This window comes from Suncus etruscus, chromosome 1 (assembly GCF_024139225.1).
Source record: "Suncus etruscus isolate mSunEtr1 chromosome 1, mSunEtr1.pri.cur, whole genome shotgun sequence".
NCBI classification, from domain to species: domain Eukaryota; kingdom Metazoa; phylum Chordata; class Mammalia; order Eulipotyphla; family Soricidae; genus Suncus; species Suncus etruscus.
In genome coordinates this window covers 151,862,116-151,876,546 of record NC_064848.1, presented here as the reverse complement: position 1 = coordinate 151,876,546, position 14,431 = coordinate 151,862,116, and the positions used below count along the sequence as shown (strand labels likewise).

Sequence of the window (14,431 nt, the reverse complement as noted above, 5' to 3'; positions counted from 1 at the left end):
AGAAATAAGAACCAATTAGAAATTAAACTATGATTTGAAATGGTAAATATGTTATTTCAGTAAAAATAAGGTGAAGTAAAAGTAATTTTTTAAAATGGAATGTTTCTGAGTGCCTTTAAAATTATAACCCTAAATTAATCTTATACATTTTTTAATTTTAAGGTTTTTATTTTATATGAACCACACCTAGCAGTGCTCAGGAATTGCTCCTGGCTCCACATTTAGGAATCACTCCTGGCAGGCTCAGGGGACCATATGGGATACCAGGGATCAAACCCAGGTCAACCAAGTGCAAGGCAAATGCCTATCCACTTTACTATTATTCTAGTCCCTTACACATTTTTAAAACAAATGGAACATTTGATATTAGTTGCCTAAGCCATGGTAATTTCTGCCCCTTTCTCATTGTAATTACCCTGACTTGCTTTTTAAGTATATGAGTTTACACAGTTAAAAATAAAAATAAAATATTTCCTCTACTGATTTCCTGGTAGGGATGTTTATATATGTAGTCCTGCCTGGACTGTAGGAGGGGTGCTTCTCCATGAATCAGCTATCTGGTGATCATCAGCAAGAAGTCCAGTAACATGACAAGGGTCACAGAGGGGAAACATTAGGAACCACAGGTTCTAACCTCCTCCTGGAAATTTTATCCAAGCTTAAGGTTATGTTAAATGTGTATATAAAATACTCTATTGCGACTATAGTCAGATTTACAATATATGCAGTTGTTGTACAATGCTGTTGAATAACATAAAAAGTCTTAAAAACTTCTAAAGAAAATATGGAAACCTTCAACATTGATTGTTTTATTTATTAATTTATTTGGCCACATTGTGTAGTGATCTTATTACAGCCCCTGCTCTGTGTACTGTGGTGCTGAGGATCAAACTCAGGTCTCCTGCATTTTAAAACATGCTTTCAAATACTTAGCCCATTGAGTTATCTTTCTCTACTGATCTCTCACCCTGGTGATTTTTAGACTTTTAATTAGTAACAGTGCATGTAAAAAGATAATAAAATCTATTCTGAGTACTTAAGGAAAATTATATTAGTACTAGACATTTTCCCAACAATACTTATTCTCATGAATGAGGGCAAAATTTAAAACATTTTAGGGTGAGTGGGCTCAATAACATAAAGCAACTGAATAGAATTATTACAAATTAAAATTGAGCTCTTCCATGTGGTTGAGTAAGTTAAGAAGTAGTGAAATGTGTAAGTAAAGAAATAATAAAACGTCTTTTATTTCTTTTTCTTTTTGTCTAAAAACAGTCTCCTTTTATCCGAGTCTCTTGATTGTGCCATTGAACTCAGTGGAAACCATTTTTGGTCCTGAGTCCAATAATATTTTTAGTAACAATATTACGAATAGCACTAATTGGCTTTGCTATTTACAGTAAATTCCTAGATCAAGTATAGAGAACTGAATGATAGTTACAGAACAATACTTGATGTGAAAGGAGTATGTTTCTTTCAGAATTAGAACGCATAAAAGAGAAGTGAGGGGAACATAGAGGTTTTTATTCAGTTTTTTAAATTCAATTTATTCACATTTTGGTATCATATGGAGCTGGTAGGCTTTGCCTTTGAGTAGTAGAAAAATGGGTGAAGACGCAGCTCAAAGGTTGGGATTTATATTTTGCATCGTGGAGGTCGAGGTTTGATTCCAGAACCTCCTGATCCTCTAAGCATGAAGAACAGAGAAAGTCACAACCACTAAGATCAGAGTATCCCAGAAGCACTGCTGTGTATGGTTCAAAATAGCCACCCCCTGCAAATAGTAGAAAATATGAAACTTAAAATTTAATGATTTAAAGGCAATGGTAGTAAGAGCTAAAAATAGTACTGTAATGTCCAAAATTAGAGAGGACAAAGGAGAATTTGAAGTAAATGTAAATAATGAATATTTGCTATTGTTTATAGGTGGATAAAGTAATATATATGTACTCAATTATGAATATTCATATATATGTATATATATGTATTTATATATATTTGAGTTAACTACTACAAAAACTGAAGACAGAAACCAGTGTTGCTTCTGAGGAGTAGAGACTAGGGTGAACAGGTGATTATTACTTTTCACAAAACACCCTTTCCAGAGTCTAATTTTTTTTTTAATATTTAAAAAAAGTTTTTTTTATTTTTTACTGAACAAAATTACATTAGACAAAATAACAAGTTATTATTCCAAGGTTTCTGCTTATTAGTGTAGTTGTTTTTAATTATTGTATAACAATAGCAAGTAGATTCATTAAGCTAGTACAAAAGTCAGGAAAACAATCTTGGAATGGCTAGCCTGAGTTTGAGTCTCATTTTTTAAAACAATCTAGGATTATTTTGATGGACATAATTAAAAAATTGAAGCAGGCATAATATTACTGCTGTAATCTTTGGGGTGGAAGAAGATTTATAAATGAGTATTACACTTTTTTTTAGTTTACACAGTCTGATTTTAGAAAAGACATATATGAGATTTTGTGTTATGATACTTTATTTATTTATTTATTTATTTATTTATTTATTTATTTATTTATTTATTGCTGTGCTCCAGGCTTATTCTTGGCTGTGTTCAGGAACTTCTCCTGGTGGGCTCAGGAGATGCAAGGCAAGCACACTTCTGGATCACTATCTCTCTAGCCTCAAGTTGTGATACTTTTGATGACAATTTTACAGCTATCATGGTATTTCACAAGAAAATAAACCTCTCAATTGAGACAGACAATTGTGAAGTAAAGTGTACTTTTTCCTTTTTTTTTTTTTTTTGTGTGTGTGTGGTTTTTGGGTCACACCTGGCAGTGCTCAGGGGTTACTCCTGGCTCCATGCTCAGAAATTGCTCCTGGCAGGCACGGGGGACCATATGGGACGCTGGGATTCAAACCGATGACCTCCTGCATGAAAGGCAAATGCCTTACCTCCATGCTATCTCTCCAGCCCCTCCTTTTTTCTTTTTTCATTGTTACTCAGATGGTTGGAAGCTGTTGGATTCAATCTAATCATTTTTGTAAACATTTTCTCTTGCATGTGGTTTACCGATGTCTTTGATGCTCCATTTCCTGCTGCCCAAGGTTATAATTTGATAGTTGTTGACATAATGTCTTCAGCATCTGCAAACGAAGAGATAGAGAAGGTGTTCACTAGGCATGCCTACCAATTTTCTCAGCACCCAGTTCTTTGTTCAAGATTCATTTGTAAAAGTACAGGGAAGCATGCTGCCATTTACAGCATCGGATGCTTTAAAAGCAGCAACAAAATCTTCATGAGAGATCAAATGACAAACAGCATTATATATCTATCTAGCACTTATACAAAACCTTAATGTTTCATCTTGATGTCCACAAAATATTAAACTACTTATTGGTAACTTTTAAGAATGGCACAAATTGGGGAGTTCTGTCCAGTGTAGCTAAGTTTTAGACCCAAGGAGAATGCTTGCAGAGGGGTTCATTTTCACATATCCTAAAGGGTGGTCACAACATATAGAAGGGAATCCTCCTTCATTCTCTGAAGATGGGGGTCTTCTCTACTGTGTCACAATAGTGACTCAGCTTGAGGTTCCATTCAGGACCTATTTAAAATAGAATCAAATGATCTGTAGCATCTCTTTCCTGCCTTGAAAGTTTCAAGGCCCTAGTTGCCTTTTGTTCATCTACCTTTAGTTATCTTTTCTTTGAATTCTATAGACATTGAAATAAGACACTTAAGAAGACCCTCTATATTTTTATGAAAAGAAGTACTAGTACACTTAGTTCAGAAGGAATTTAACTGAATTCTCTGTGGATAGAGAAGGTGGAATAAGTTTTATTTTGTGCCATTTATAGGATTGGACATCAGTAACTAAATAATAAAATAGTGAATAGCTAAAAAATTTAAAAGGTAGAGGTTCAATTAAATTTTATTAAATGCTAGAAGAAATCTATAATCCATAAATATAGGATAACTTTCTACTTCTTTATTTTTACCAATGGCAATTTCAAAGAAATAAGAAACAGCCTGGTATTTGTAGAGAATTACAAAAGACCCTAAATAGACAAATTAATTCTGCAAAAGCAGAAAAATGAACGCTTTGCACTCTCTGAATTCAGCTATATTACAAAGCAAACAGTTATAACAATATGATATTAGATCAAAATCATACACACAATTAAGTTTGGATAGAGATGCCAGAAGTAAACTTGAACATATATGGGCATTTAATTTAATGTAAGGAGGCCAAAAGCACACAATGGAGAAAGGAAAAAACCTCATCAGTAATGGGCTGGAATACTGGATACCCACATTAGCTTCTATCCCCTCTAGTCCCCCAAACAGGCAAACTATATCATTGATTAACACTATACACAAAAATTAATTCAAAAATGATTTCAAGACTTGGTTCTTAGACCCCAGATCATAAATATATCAAAGAGAATAGAGATGATACAATTCCAAGATTTTGACCTTGATTTAGAGGCTTTTGGAGTCTCAACTTGACTGGCAAGGGAACAAAAGAAGCAAAATAAACAAATAGAACATCTGACATTAAAAGGAATTTACACAGGAAAAGAAACTACTACAAACCCCCAAACAGAGCTCTCTAGTTGGAAAATTTTTACATATTATATATCCTATAGGGATTTATACTCACATTCATACAAAGTGCTCACATAACTCATCAACCAAAAGGCAAGAAACCCTTTAATAACTATGTAAAATCCTGAATGGATTTATATTTTTCCACATAAAATATATAGATGAAAAATTCTTAACTTCACCTTTTGTTAAGGGAGATGCAAACCCAAATATCAGTGATATTATTCTATACTAGTGAGAAGAAACCCTTAAAATATGGAAATAAGTGTTGGAAGATGTGAAAGGAAAGGAACTCTGATACACTGTTAGTGGGAATATAAATTGTAGAAAAATATTATGGAGATTTCCTCTTTGGAAATGGTGTGGAGATTCCACAGAAAAATAAAAATGGATGTACCAGAGAGATAGTTTAGCAGATAGAAAACTTGCTTTGCATGTGGCCAACCTAAGTTTGACAACTGGCATCCCATATGGTCCTCTGAGCATTGTCAAAATAATTCCTGAGTGCAGAGCCAGGACTAACCTCTGAGCACTGAACATTGCTAGGTGGGCCACCCCCCCAAAGAACAAAGAAAAATAAAAATAACAGATATAATACAACTCCTGAAATTTGTTTGAGGGGAATCAAAGCACCAATTTGAGAGTCAATTTGTACCCTATGTAAACAGTAGCTTCATCCACAACAAGTATATGAATCAATCCTAAGTGCTCTTTGGCTGATGACTGGATAAGGAAGCTGTGATCTGTTTACTTAATAGATACTACTATGTCTTTTTCTTTTTCTTTTTCTTTTTTTTTTGGTTTTTGGGTCACACCCGGCAGCGCTCAGGGGTTACTCCTGGCTCTACGCTCAGAAATCGCTCCTGGCAGGCTCGGGGGACCATATGGGATGCTGGGATTTGAACCACCCACCTTCTGCATGGAAGGCAAATGCCTTACCTCCATGCTATCTCTCTGGCCCCTACTCTGTCTTTTAATAGTTAAGACCATACATTTAGGGACAAAATGGATATCTCTTTTTTTTTTTTTTTTTTTTTTTTTTTTGGTTTTTCAGGCCACACCTGTTTGATGCTCAGGGGTTACTCCTGGCTAAGCACTCAGAAATTGCCCCTGGCTTGGGGGGACCATATGGGACGCGGGGGGATCCGAACCTTGGTCCTTCCTTGGCGAGCGCTTGCAAGGCAGACACCTTACCTCTAGCGCCACCTAGCTGGTCCCAAAATTGAAGTGATTATTCTAAGTACGTAAGGAAGTAGAAGATAATTAGTGGAATTTTCATTCATATGCAGAATAAAAATAACTAAAGCAAACAGTGGCAAATAAAATAACAAAACTCTAAACTTGGAGAAATCTATGGTGGTTACTAGAGGGGAATGAAAAGTTTTAGGAGAACTGGGTTGTTTTGATTGTTGAAATGACTCTAGCTTTTTAGTGGTTATGATAAGTCAAATATGTATACAAGGTATGAGATTATGTTCTTGAAATTTGACAGTATTATAAATCAATAAAGTAATTAAAAAGAAAAATCAATTTGATAAAACATTTTAATACTAGAACAACATATTAGAAAGGTTCTTAGAAATTTCAAAATTAATTTGGAGTTTGGGGAATATCTTTCAAATATAATAAAGGAAAAAAACAAACAATAGTTTATTAGCTTTGATTGTATGATATAAAAAGATACTACCTAGAAAAATCACAATGAACATAGCAAAGACAAATAAAATGTGGGAAATAATATATGTTGCACATTTCAGATAAAGGTTAATTTTGTTAATATATACGGAGCTTATATAAGTCAGTAAGGTCAGTTATAAAACTTAATTATTAGTGAAGAATATGAATTGATAGTTATAGAAAGCAATGTAATGATGACCACATTTTGGATCTTTTTCTGAGAGGTTTTACTTAGGAAAATTTATCATGCAGATAGGCTTGAGCACATAAATGAAACATAAGCAGATTATTGATAAATATTAGTTATAAAGGAAAATAGAAATGTGCACTATCAGTATATGCATAAATATATAAGGAAGAAGAGATTGGGGAAAGAGGAAAGAAAAAGATGGACTTAATATGGGGATGCAAGAATTTCAAATGCATCATTAGGGGAGAGGGAAGTTAAGTTAACAAAGCAACACCTTTACTGTAATATCATCTGTATTTAAAACTCTTCCTTCAACACACACACTTGGAAGTGTTCAGGGCTGACTCTTGACTCTGCACTCAAGAATTACTCCTGGTGATATTTGGGGGAATCACATCGGGTGCCAGGGATAGAACCCTGGTCAATCACACATAAGGCAAGTATCCTACCTTTTGTACTATCTTTTTTGGGGGGTGGATTTGAGCCACACCTGGAGTCACTCAGGGGTTACTCCTGGCTCTATGCTTAGAAATTTCTCCTGGCAGTCTTATGGGATTGAACCCAGGTTGGCTGCATGCAAGGCAAACATCCTACAGGTTGTGCTATTGTTCTGGCCCCAACATTTGCCTTTTGTTTTTCCGGTTGTACTATCTTGCAGGATCTTCTAAAACAGGGGTCTCAAACTCGTGGCCCGCGGGCTGTTTGCGGCCCTCTGTACAACATTTTGTGGCCCGCGGCTGGCCTTCAAATATCCCAGTATTGGAGATTATTTGCTTACCGAATAATCGCAATAAAAATCGCATTAGTAAGAAAAAAAATCGCATTAAACATTTGCATACCCCGAGCAGTTCCGTTTGGGGTATGCAAATGCTTAATGCAATTTTTTGCGATTTTGTTTCTTACTAATGCGATTTTTTGTTGCGAATATTCAGTAAGCCTCACCCCGACTTTGCCTCCTGTGGCTCCCAGGTAAATTGAGTTTGAGACCCCTGTTCTAAAAGGTATTTGTTTCTATGGATAGGACTTAATGGATAGGACTGGAACAATAGTACAGCGAGTAGGACATTTTTTTTTTTGCACACAGTTGACCTGGGTTTCACCCTCAGGATTTCATATGATCCTGTGAGTATGCCAGGAGGGATTCTTGGGTGCAGAACCAGAAGTAAGGCTTGACCACAGCTGGGTGTGAACCAAACACCCCAAGCTCCCAAAATGGTTTGGAGAGAGAGTATAGCAGTGTGGAATGACTACCTTTTAAACATTGTTATGGATCCAAAACCCTGGCTTTGGAATCTGCACACTGTGCTATCCTGTTAGCTCTGCTGCTTGAGCTTGATATCTCTGTTTATTTGTGATACCCCAGGTTCTAAGTGATTTCTCACCCAACTGTAGCCAGATATGTGTGAACACCACAAAAAGAGGGATGACCGTCTGATGATTACTGCAAGTAAAAGGTGTGTGAGTATCATAAATGACCCTTGCGAACACTATAAAGCAAGGTATGTGCTTCAGGGACCTGAATAAATGTGTGTACAAGCACTGTGACTAAAAGATTTCAAACCTAGCACCATGGGCTGAGTGTGCAAGAGCTATAACTTGATGGGTGATTCCCCAGAGAGCACCATCGCTAGAAACGTGCCACTACCACAATCTCTTATGTGAAGCTCCTAGTTATCACAACTACAATGAAGGGAAGGGGAGGAGGAGAAACATGGGTCTTTAAAGATATTTGGACATGCGTCTACTTGAATGCATCCATGTTATTTTTGATATTTTGAGAGGAAACTGGGGATAGGGCCAGGGATTTGGGTCAGTTAGTAGTAGGGCACATGCTTCTATGGATAGGGCCCTGGGTTTCATCCTTAGCATAGGAAAAAAGAAAGCAATAGCAGCTAATGATAGAGAAGTACAATATGTGGTTGTGACAGACATAGGCATAAAAGATTTTTCCCTGTAAATGTTTTGTTGCTTATGAACTTCTGATGGTGAAAATATGAAACCATTCAGGAAATGAATATGTAGTTATTAGAGCAGAGTTGGGATGTGTGCTAGACAATAACAAGAACTTAACCATGCTTCTATTGATGGCCATAGCCACCCTCTTGCCCCATCTTTTATATGTTTTCGTCACAAGAGTCACAAAGATTTTCTTCCTGACTGATCAAAAACAGTATACGATAGGGGACCAAAGTGGGCATACAGTCGGCATGGTTTCTGCTTTGTATAAGACTAACATGGGTTCGACCCCCAGTAAGTCCCATATAGATCCATATAGTCCCATGCATCCCAGGAGAGATTCCTGAGTCCAGAGCCAGGAGTAAGATTTAAGCTCCACTGTGTGTGACACCTCAAACAAACAAACAAAAAAAGCAAACTATATAATATTATATTTCAGCTAAGCTCTATTAGAGTGTATGAACTTGGATAATGGGGTGGGGGCATGTATCTCTGGTCCTCATTTTAAAATGCCTTGGTAAGTCATAGAAAACAGTTCCTCACCGAAGTTCACCATGAGTCTTAACTTTGCCCTGATGCAGTGTGAATCTCTGGGAGTTTTGAAATGTTTCCACTTTGGGTCTTTTAATGGCATAGTTTATGATAAGACACACACACACGCACACACACACACACACATATAAAGTAGACATAATGTTTTGTTATTAAATATCCCTTACCTTTGTATTTTTTTAAAAAAAGATTTTGTTTATTTGTTTCATTTTGGGGGTAACACATCTAGTGGCAGTGGCAGTCAGTGTTCCTTCTGACTCTGCACTCAGGAATCACTCCTGGCAGGGGTGATTTGGTCTCAGGGGACCTTATGGGATGTTGAGGATTGAACCCTGGTCAATTGCACGCAAGGAAAATGTCCTATCCACTGTGCTATTGCTCTGGCTCAGCCCTTTGCTTCTTCAGGCTTACTTTTCAAAAGTAGTTTATGTCCAATATTGAACTGTTTTGTCTTTATTTTTCTATATTAGAGTAAAGGTTGCTTAATGAAGAAAGCTCACAGAAGTGTCTGCGAACTTTAAAATCTTGCCTACTTATCAATACTTCTTAGTCAATCTAAAATACAGAACATCTCCTGAGCTTAGCCCTTTATTTTCTATAAACAAAACAAAATTAATCTAGTTTGCCACACTGTAGAAAGCTGCCTCTTCCATTATCTGAGTGATATCATTCTACAACTCCTGCTGACCTTTTAGCTGAAAGGCTTTCCTTAGCATTAGAGCAAAGGTAAACTATAGTCTTCTTTCTTTTTTTTTTTTCTTTCTTTCTTTCTTTCTTTCTTTCTTTCTTTCTTTCTTTCTTTCTTTCTTTCTTTCTTTCTTTCTTTCTTTCTTTCTTTCTTTCTTTCTTTCTTTCTTTCTTTCTTTCTTTCTTTCTTTCTTCCTTCCTTCCTTCCTTCCTTCCTTCCTTCCTTCCTTCCTTCCTTCCTTCCTTCCTTCCTTCCTTCCTTCCTTCCTTCCTTCCTTCCTTCCTTCCTTCCTTCCTTCCTCTTTCTTTTCTTCTCAGCAGCATTCAGGGATTACTTCTAACTCTGCTCAGAGATCATTCCTGCTAGGCTCAAGAATAATAAAATGCTGGGGACCAAACTGAAGTTGGCCATGTGCAAAGCAAGCTCCCTACCTACTGTACTTTCTGTCTGGCCCTCCTCTTTGCCTTATTTTCAACTGATAAAATTGCCTTGATATTCTTTGATAAAGATAAATTTAGAGGACATTAAAATGTTTAAATATGGGGCCAAAGACATAGTACAGGGAATAGTGAGTTTGCCTTGTATACTGCAGGACTGGGTTCTATCTTTGTTATCACATATTGCCTCCTTAACCATACCAGGAGTTATCTCTGAGTTCAGTGATCTCTGGCAGTGCCAGGAGTAAGGCCTGAACACTTCCAGTTGTGCATCAACCTTCGCATTGGAACTTTCTGGATAGAGAAAAAGACTTGAAAAGATGAAAGATCATCATTGGCGGTAATGAATAATTTACAATGATGTTACTCAGTCATGGCAATAAATTATGGGTCTGTAGGAATGTAAATTCAACCCATTATAAAATGCTTTCAAATAATACTAGGTTTCTCAGATGTAAATATAGTGTAAAGTAGTTGAGTTCTTCTAGCTGTGGGATTGTTAAAGAAGAAAGGGATGAATATGGTTAAGTTCCACAAAATTAGAATATTTGAAAGGGTGTTTGGGCAACATTGGTAGTGCTCAGGGCTTGCTCCTCACTCTGTGGTTAGGAATCACTCCTGGCTGTGTTGAGGGGACATATATGTTCCTGAGGATTCAGCTGGTATCAGAAGCATACAAGGAAAACACCTTGACTGCTATACTATCTCTCAGTCCTCCTAAATTATAACATTGTGTTCATTTACATACAAAATTACATTAGGAAATTTTCAAACACATCTTAAATAGACTAGTATAGAGAACCCACATACAGGCAAGACTTTTATCATCAACATATGGTTACTCTAAATCTCTCTTACTCTCTACTTCTTTGTTCTTTAAAGAATTCTTTCATAGCAAATATAGATTTAATATCACTTTATCTATAAGCATTAGAAGTATTTTTAGGATGTGGCTATAATGATTAGCTAGTAGTCAAAAATGAATATGAAGAAGGTGAAGATACAGGTCAGAGAGAGGGACAGAATATAGAGGTGTCAATGGATAACAGCCCATTATGTTTCCATGGCAACTTTTGAGCAAATAAGAGAGAAAATATGGGGTAAAGATAAGAGAGTGAGTCATTTAATTAATGCTTTTGGACAGTTTTGTTTCTTTTGAAAACAAACATTTTGAGAGACTGAAACTCTCAAACGTTTTTCAAAAATTTTTTTGAGAGACACAGGTCTCTGCTTAAAACTTTTCCTACTGACCTAGTTGTAATAAAACTAAGTAAAAGTCTTTGATATAAGTGCGCATATGTTCTAAATAATTCAGACAATGCAGAAATGTATAAAACAATGTGTTTTATATGTCTAAGTGTGCTTTAAATATACAAAAGCAAGTGTTAATATTTCATTTAATCCCGAGATATACAGTGCCATATTCAGAAGTCCTCTTTTAATCAATTTAGTACATTTTCAAGAAACTTTATATAGCTATGTGTATACACAAGAAGCATATGAACATTTCATTAAAATATAAATGGAATCACAAAGTATCTTCTTGCTTTTGTATTTAGTAATAGATTAGAAATCTTTTTATGTTCAGATATATGCATCCGTTGCACTTGAAAAATGAATACAAGATATTTCAGTCAAACTATACATATCCCCTTGATAAAGAATAAAGCAACAAGAGACTATCTTCCTGAATAAAATTTAGCACATGTGGGAATATCATGTCTTAGCTATAATGTATTTGTTACTAATTTTTAGGTTGACTGACGTTCTATATACTGTTAATTTTGATATATATATTTCTGTATTATTGATTTTGAATCATAAGCTATGTCTTTGGAAACAAAAATGCATTTTAACTTCTCCTCAGAAAGCTTTTAAAACAATATGAGTATGTTTAAAAGGCAGGTGTGCAGGGCAGGAAAGGAGTTGCTAGGAGTTTGAGTTGCAAACCTTCTTCTATTTCAGTGTCTCTGTTCACTCTGGTTGTACATTAGAACTCAAGTTCTTACCCCAGAAATTCTGTATTAACTAATTTAAGGTGTTACTTTGACATTAGTATTTTAAGAAATCACTCTTAGGAATTCTAATGTGTCACCAGTATTTAGAATATTTGCTATAGGTAGAGCCAGGATGAAGAGTGAGGAACTTGGATAAAGAACATGTCAAATTGTGTCCCTGAAGCAAAAGAAATAAAGCCTGCTGCATATTCAAAACACAGATAAATCAAATATAGGGGAGGAGGAAGAAGAAAGGAAGGAGAGAGATTCTGGTGAGATAGTTAGTCTCGTCACAGTATCTATTTTTTCAGGAACATATGAACTTGGTGCTGAAACTTCTTCCAGGCTCTTCTCAGTCCAGGGTTACTCACAATCAGTAGCACTGAGTGACCAGCAGGGTAGGCTGCCATGATGATTTTGCACAAAATATTCCAGGAGCTGTTGCTTTCAAAGGTGTTGGACAAATGGAGAAATAGAGCAAAGGTATTGAAAATGTAGAGAATGAGAAAGTAGCTGGTAGCTTTGATGGCCCCCATGTGAGCCTCCATGCTGGGATCCCTAGAGCCAGTGGCTTTGCTTTCCATGTGTAGGGTGTGCCTTTTGAGAGAGATGATCATCAGGATGGCTGCAAGGATGAACATGGTTAGAGGAATAAAAATCCCCAAGCTATAGAGAAGAACCAAGATGTCCACATTGGTCTCAGTGAGGTAACTTTTCTTAGTGGAGTTAAACCAGTGGGTTGAAAAGCAATCGTTGCAATATACATTGTAGACATCATTGAAGAAGAGTGCACTGAATCCCAAGGAAATAACCATTGATAGCCATAGAAGCCAAGGCATCAACAGAGAAATCTTCCACTTTAACTTGAGGAAAAGAGGGTGGGTGAAATCAGCAATCTTCACAAAGTAGAAGAAACTAAGCCAGACAGCAAACCATAGGCTGCAATAATTTAAGAACATGAAACTTACTTTGAATGCATTATATACGATTTCTTTATTGTAAAATTGTGGGGTTGTTGAACTGAAGGTAATTTCTAGCATCATGAAACTTTGAAGTGCTATTCTCGATGCACTCAAGAAAAATAAGATCCGGCCTCTGGTGGAAAATGCTTTATTTTGAATCCTCTCAACTACATGTATAGCCACAATAAATCCATTTGCAATGATGCCAATGATGCATTCTGTACCAATAATGGTAAAAATTAAGATGGTGTGAAATGGCGATAATCCATTTTGAGGGGTATTGTAAATTTTGGCCATCCTCCTCTTGATGTCTGGAGAAAAATGTTTCCCTAGCAGATGATGGACAGATCCTGGAGTGTTCTCTCTATGTCACAGGAGGAAGCTGGTGATGTATCATATCCAATATTCATTCCATTTGTTTATCTCAGAATTCTTAGCTCTAAATCTGGACATGCAAATGATAGGAGGATTTGGTTCCTAATCCTTTGGACATGCTAGTGTTAGTTTATTCATGGGGCTCAGGGAAAGACTTGAGTAAACTGGACTATTTTATAAATTACTGGCCTGATATTGAGGCCTGTTTTCGATACTAGCTCCATTTATTTGATTTTTTTTTAACTTTTTTTATTTTGGGGCCTCACCTGGCAGTGTTCAGGGTTTACTTCTGGCTTTGCACTAAAGGATCACTCCTAAAGGGAATAGGAGATTCATGTGTGGTGTAGGGGATAGAACCCAGATTGGGCATGTGCAAGGCAAGGACCCTACCTACTGTACTATCTCTGGTCACCAATGGATTCTATTTTAAATTGTATGTGTGTGTTTAAAAATTTCTCTTTTAGTTATTGTTTGAATATAGAAATTCAACAGATATTTGAATTTTGGAGTCTATTATTACTCTACTGTATTGGAATTTTGTTAGAGTTATTACTTCAATCTATAGAATCTTCTATATAGTATCATATTATTTACAAATAATGAGAGTTTAGCTTCTTTTTTGTGGCTGAATTTAGAAAATATGTTAATTAAAGGAAGAAAAAGGAAAGGAAAATATGGTAGGGAATTTCCTAGATTATGAAGTACTCATGGCAGAAATCTTTCCCCTTCTATATTTTTTAACAAATGGGGTGTATGAACATTTCTTTATTGTGTTCCAAGAATGTGGGCCATTAAATATGGGTAAGGGTGTTGAGATGATTATCTTCCAAACTCTGGTCACCTAGATTATTTGATCATCTAGATTACTGGGAAAAGCCTAGGTGAGCCAGTTTATTAAGCAACACTTAGACCTACTCTGTGTTATTTCATACAAGGAAACACTTTTCATTTTCTTTTATTTTTTATTATTTTATTATTAATTTTTAAAATTTAAACACCATAGTTACAAGGTTGTCCATAA

At 35.9% G+C, this 14,431-nt stretch overlaps 1 protein-coding gene across 1 annotated transcript; it reads right to left on the bottom strand.

The window, feature by feature from the left end:
• Nucleotides 1-12,372: 12,372 nt before the first annotated feature.
• Nucleotides 12,373-13,332, bottom strand: LOC126012003 (taste receptor type 2 member 39-like). Its single transcript, XM_049775790.1, has one exon. The coding sequence runs from the start codon at nt 13,330-13,332 to the stop codon at nt 12,373-12,375; it is 960 nt and encodes a 319-aa protein (XP_049631747.1).
• Between the last annotated feature and the right edge of the window lie 1,099 nt (nt 13,333-14,431).

Bases quoted from the DNA above. Each gene is read 5' to 3' on its own strand.
- LOC126012003 (XM_049775790.1), bottom strand. From the start codon at position 13,332: ATGGCCAAAATTTACAATACCCCTCAAAATGGATTATCGCCATTTCAC.